At 46.0% G+C, this 5,846-nt stretch overlaps 1 protein-coding gene across 1 annotated transcript in view; it reads left to right on the top strand.

Moving 5' to 3' along the window:
* The window catches only part of Dock2 (dedicator of cytokinesis 2), a 413,920-nt gene that overhangs the window by 189,295 nt on the left and 218,779 nt on the right, over positions 1-5,846 (top strand). Inside the window, exon 27 of the mRNA XM_005350387.3 lies at positions 1,481-1,576. Coding sequence (XP_005350444.1) covers positions 1,481-1,576 — 96 coding nt within the window. The remainder of the gene's footprint in view (positions 1-1,480; positions 1,577-5,846) is intronic.

Here is a 5,846-nt window from a genome sequence, read left to right as displayed (position 1 = left end):
GCACTCTCTGCGACTGTCTCCCCCACCTGATCTCAGAGCACTCTCTGCGACTGTCTCCCCCACCTGATCTCAGAGCACTCTCTGCGACTGTCTCCTCCACCTGATCTCGGAACACTCCCTGTGACAGTTGCCCCAGTGGGGACTTTCAGAGAGAACGGATGGAAGGTGATGGGTTTGCACTTTAAATACCAAGCTTCCCGAACCGTCTAATTGATGCTCTTTGGACTAAAAAGAAATGGATGTTTAAAAGAAGCCAGGGTCAGGAGGTCTAGAGGAAAGGGGGTACTTTTAATATCTATTTTTGTAAGGCAAGAGATGTAATCCTGGGGGAAAGTACACTGTGTGGAGGCCATTATATAAATTTGATGCGATTGTGAAGGAATGAAGAAAAGATAAAAGAGTAATGAATACACAGCCCTGAAGATATTCTAAGAGAAGAAAGATCAGAAGTCACGGAAGGAACCAGAAGTTGGCCCAATTGAAAACAGTATCTCCATCTTGGCAGACTGGGGAAATTAATAAAGCCTCAGCAGCAGCAGAGTTCTTGGACCCTGTCCTCACTGAAAAGTTTCTGGACCCCAATAACCCTCTCCACCGACATAAAAATCCAAATCAGGCCAAATCAAACCGAATTAGAAAAAGCCAAGGTTTAATAGATACAAACACACCTGAATGGCTTTCCAGTCTTCCGGAGAAGAGACAGGAGAGAAAGACCCAAAAACCATGTGTTTATTCTCTGGGGGGGCAATTTAAATACCCTTTGGGAGTGATCTTAAACATCTCTGGGAAGGGATCATTGTTTGGTGTGCTTTCAGGGAACAGAGTTTGGACTGAGGCAACTCCCAGGGATGGGGGCTTGGGATGGAACTTCCACCCTAACATTCCAGACTCTTTGAATATATGGATGCCAGGGGATGGGGCAAAGCCTATACCCAAACACTCAGTGGGAGTGAAAAGAGGCATGCTGGAGCCATACTACTAGATTCGACGTTTCCCCCAGAGTTCCTTCCTAAGTAACCCCCAGACAAGTTCCCTAGCCTTTCTGAGCTCCCATCTCTTCAATCTGAAGAGTGGCAATCGTAATGTTGCTTATCTTGATGAAAGAATGGGTGTTTAGCTAAGTACAAGGTGTTTAGTTAGTACCCAAAAACATTAGTTCCCTGTGATGTAATCATGAATGATATATTTATGGGATACAAACTATAGGTGATGTATACAAGTGATGTCAGCAGAAAGAATTATAAAAATGAAGAAGTCAGGAGACGGTTTCCCTGTCCCTCCCACCTTTGAACCTTGGGAGATTATAGAGTGGAGAGTGGAGAGTTCAAGTCTAGCCAAAGACTGAGGGCTACTTGGCTTGATGCAACCAGAGAACCTATGGTACGCGTGATCTATATCTGGTCACTCCTGTCTGTGTCTTTGGAAGAGTGAGCTGACTCAGTGTCACAATATAACAGTGATATTTCTCACTGCATTGCAGGCCTTCACCTATGACCACATCCAAGAGATCATGGTCCAGCTGCTGCGCACAGTGAACAGGACAGTCATCACGATGGGCCGCGATCATGTTTTAATTGTGAGTAAACACTTCTTCTGGTCTAACAACCTTAAATTCTTTAGAGTCTCAGAGTGGATTTTTCTGGATACATTTGTTGAATGTCGTTGCTTTGTTTTTTGCAATAAAGGATCAGGATTTTCCCATATGAGTTGGAAGTGTATAAAAGTTACCTCAAGTTGTCAAACTAAGGTGTGACTTAGGGTTTGGCAAGTATACCAGCAGGAGTGGGGTATCTCTAGTCAGCAGAGAGAAGGGAGAGAGGGCTTTTACAAGTGAACAAGGTAGAATTTTCCAGACTTGTCTACCTTTTCTCTTGGCCTTATTCAAGAGGTGTTTTGGCCCAGGGTTCTATGGGCTTGGTTTTCTAAGTGGTCTTACTGTGTGAACTCTGCCTATGTTAGATCTTAGGCAGTCGACAGGCAGTCCGTATATCTAGAAATTAACTCTAGCTGCACTGTAGAATTTCTGGTGAATAAAGTCAGCATTCCTCAGGTACTTGTAAAACTGGTTCCCATCTGCCCTGGCAGAAAGGACAAACGGCTCCATTGGCATTCACCTGTGGTTGCTTATCAAAGCCTGTGTTGGCCTCCAGGCTTCCTGGGTCCCTACCTATGACTACTTGTTGTATACTTCAAAGCCCCTACAGTAGAATCCCAGCATCCTGGCCTTTCTCTCTTCACAGGCTTCTCTCCTCCCAGATACCCTTTATAAGGGCAAGCTTCCCCTTTCCCCCACCCACACCAGGCTGTTGTCTCCTTTTGCAGATAACCCTGGCCCTGATTAGCTTATTTCTCTTTCTGCTTTGGACTCTTCCAGATGCCTCTGGATATTTTCACTCTTTTACCTACAACAAAAACCTTCCCTTAGCCATACTATGGCTCGTCACGTCAGCAGTCTCTTTACTGCGCCCTCTCACACACAGAGTGTAAAGTTTAAATTCCTGGTCACTGGGGATCTGACACCGCTGCTGTAATAAGCTATCCAGGTTTATTCTGCGCATATCATTCCTGGGAGGCCCCAGGGAAAGTTAAGGAGGCCATGTGCTTGTTCTCTGAGAGGCAGTTTAAATACCCTGTGGGAGTTGTCTTGAGTATCTCTGGGGAGGGGTCATCAGTTGGTGGGCTTTCTCAGGGGTGGAGATTGGACTGAGGAAGCTCCAAGGGGAGGAGCTTGGGGTAGAGCTTCCATCTGAACATTCCAGACTCTTTGGATATATGGCTGCAAGGGGCTAGAGCGAAGCCTTCACCCAAACATTCTAGACTCTTTGGGTATAGGGGCACTGGTTCATGTCTGGTTGCTTCCTGCAGACACAGGATGATGTGGGGAAGTGGAGAGGTGGGAGGTGGTGGGCTCACACTCAGCGGGAGGTGTGACTGGAGAGACATCCAGTTAACTGCAGTCCTGGAGACCTCAGGCATCTGTTCTTGAGGGAGATGAGAAGGCAGGTTGCTAGGAGAAAAAATAGGTTGTTATTATCAGCCTTATGACAGGGCTAGCCGTGGGAAGGGTGATTAACGGCTAGAAAGAAGTGCCCTGGTTGCACAGGAGAGGCAAGGGTGAATGAGTGAGACAGGAGAGCAGATATGCCCTTGAAAACCAGATTTCAGCTGCTGGGTAGGTGCCCATTTGATCCTGGAGAGGTGGTACCAATGGTGAAGTCCCAGGGGCCGGTGCAGGAGCTGGTGCTATCTGGAGAACTGGTCTTGACCCAGGCAGAAGGAAGGAACCTGCAAAATTCACTCGAAAATGGTCGGGTCAAAATAGGCTCCGCAGACTGTTAGTTTTCGCCGGATCAGATTTGTTGATACGACAGCAGAACTTCTCCCAGGAACCTGCAGGCAACATCCGGAACCTGTTAATCCTGGACTATGAAGCCCATGAATGAGGCATACCTGTCTGTATTTTTAGCAGGAAATTTAACTCATGTGGTAGTGAGCTACCAGTACCTTAACTCATCAAACGCCATCCGACAGATCTAAGAGGGATAGACAAATGAGCAGGGGCGAGACAGCATTTTTTCCAGCTACTCAGGCAATCCAAAGTCTCTCTGTGGTCTTTGGTGAACACTAATCTCAGAAGCAGTACTCACCGTTAGCTGCTCAGCCCAGGAGGCCTGACAGATTTTCCTGTGGGGGGAGGGTTCAGTTTATCTGTCTTGGCAGGATGGGACAATCTATTCCCCTACATTCCCTTAGTGTCATCCAGTCCAGGCAGCTGATGAGGTGAAAGGCTGGTTTTCGCCGTGTGTGGCTTTGCCATATCCAAAGGCAAGCCTCCAGAAGGCAGCTCTGTAGCCATGCATCTTCTTGGAGCAGCTATAGGATGCTGCAGGAGCTGGCATATCTCTCTCTCATAAGCTCTTTCATTTAATGCCGTACTCTCAGACCTGTGCTAATTTGGGAAGAATTTTTCTGCATGAACACTCTATTCTGAAGCAGGGAAGGCTGCTGCTCTGTGGTGTGACTATCTTGTCTCCCAAACAAAATAAAACAAAAAAAAAATAAACAAACAAAAAAACCTGTCACTAAACCTGTGGTATCTCCCCATCTTGCTTTAAGTAGGGTTCAAACTCTGAGACCCTAACAGGGACCAGTTCCTAGCAGAGATGGGCACTCCCAGCATGCCACTCCTCTGCTCAAACCCACTGGCAGTTTCTCATCTCAGGTAGAAAGAAGATTCAAACTACTGTCCTCTCTGGATGCCTCTACCTCTTGTCCGTTCCCTTACATGTTCCTCCTACACATGAAACAAAATTCTACTTGGTGTCTGCATGCCAGTTCTCTCACTATAATCAGATGGCTCCAGGAATCACCTAGTCACAGAGGCTTCCTGGTCCTGAAGCCAGGCACAGCGCTGGGATCCCTCCGTGCGCTTCAAACGCTGTAACGTGGGTCTGTATCTTTCTCAGTAGGTTTTCCCTGTGCTTTATTGGGTTGCAATCTTGCTCTCACTGTGAAAGTGTAAGTCCAGGGAAGTGACTTATTTTTAATCCCTGTTGTGTTTCTGAGTCTGATAACATCACCCAGCAGAGTGGGTGCTCAATAAATACAGAATAAAGATTTGAATGAATGAGTGAATGAACGAAGTGCACCAAGCAGATACACTAATGTGCAAAGAATGGTACTCAGCTCAGACTGACTGGCGCCATGCTAGATAGGATCATGACAGTTAACAGAATTCCCTCTTCCCTGGGATAAAAATCACCCTGTATGCTTTGTGATGGCTCCTGGACATAGGGCCTGCCTTAGAGTGTGGTTGCTATAGCCAGTGACTTTCCATCAGAGGAAACTGATTTTCCCTTTCCTAGCAGTTATCAGCTGCATATAGTTTCCTGGTTGGGGTGGGACTTTGTGTCTACTTGTCCCTTTGAGGAGTGGGGTTTGGCTGTCTTGAACCTGTGTCGTCACTGTCTCTGAGCTCATATAAGCAGGGGTCATGTTGTGTCCAGAAGAGACTGTTTCCTTGGTTGTTACCCATCGTCTCTGGCTCTTACCACTCTTTCTGCCTCCCCTTCCACAAAGATCCCTGGGCCCTGAGGGGAGGGGTTTGATGACGACATCCCAGTTAGGACTCAGTACTTTGAAGTCTCATTTTGCACTTTATCCCGTTTGTCGGCCAACACCAAACAAACCCCATGGGTTGTTTTGGTGGTGGGGGTTTGTCTCATTTTGTTTTGTTTTAACATTATTTTTGTCTTCTTGGTTTTTTTGGCTGTTTTGATTTTATTTTTTGAGACAGAGATAGAAAACATGAAGTTGAAAGGTAGGGAGGATCTAGGAAAGGTTGGAAGAGGGAAAAGCATGTTCGAAAAATTTTAATTAAGAAATACTGTGTGTAAAATTTCCTAACATTTAAGTACTGACAGATTATGATCCCCTAATAACTGGTTCCAGCTTTCCAAACCCAGAGTGGGATCTCTGTTTTACTGTGGTGTGGAAGGAGCCAGGGTGGAGATATCCAGTGACAGCGGCTTCATGGATACAAGGCCCAAGTTACCAAATATTGTTCTAATGGTGGCTGGGGAGACTGGTTCCTAAAAGGAGCCCAAGTGCCACAATCCTTTATGATTTTGGCTCTGTCTACTGCTTATTTACTCCCTATGCCTGGTCATAGACCGTGTGCTATATATATATCCAAAGAAGCAAGGTTAGTCTAGAAGAGAGCTTCATATGCATGAGGACCAGGACTCCATGCCCCAGCATGCAAAGTGATAGATAGATAGATAGATAGATAGATAGATAGATAGATAGATGATAGACAAACTAGATAGATAGATAGATAGATAGAT

The sequence above is a fragment of the Microtus ochrogaster genome, chromosome 7 (assembly GCF_000317375.1).
Source record: "Microtus ochrogaster isolate Prairie Vole_2 chromosome 7, MicOch1.0, whole genome shotgun sequence".
Taxonomy (NCBI): domain Eukaryota; kingdom Metazoa; phylum Chordata; class Mammalia; order Rodentia; family Cricetidae; genus Microtus; species Microtus ochrogaster.
This window is presented reverse-complemented; position numbering and strand designations above follow the sequence as displayed.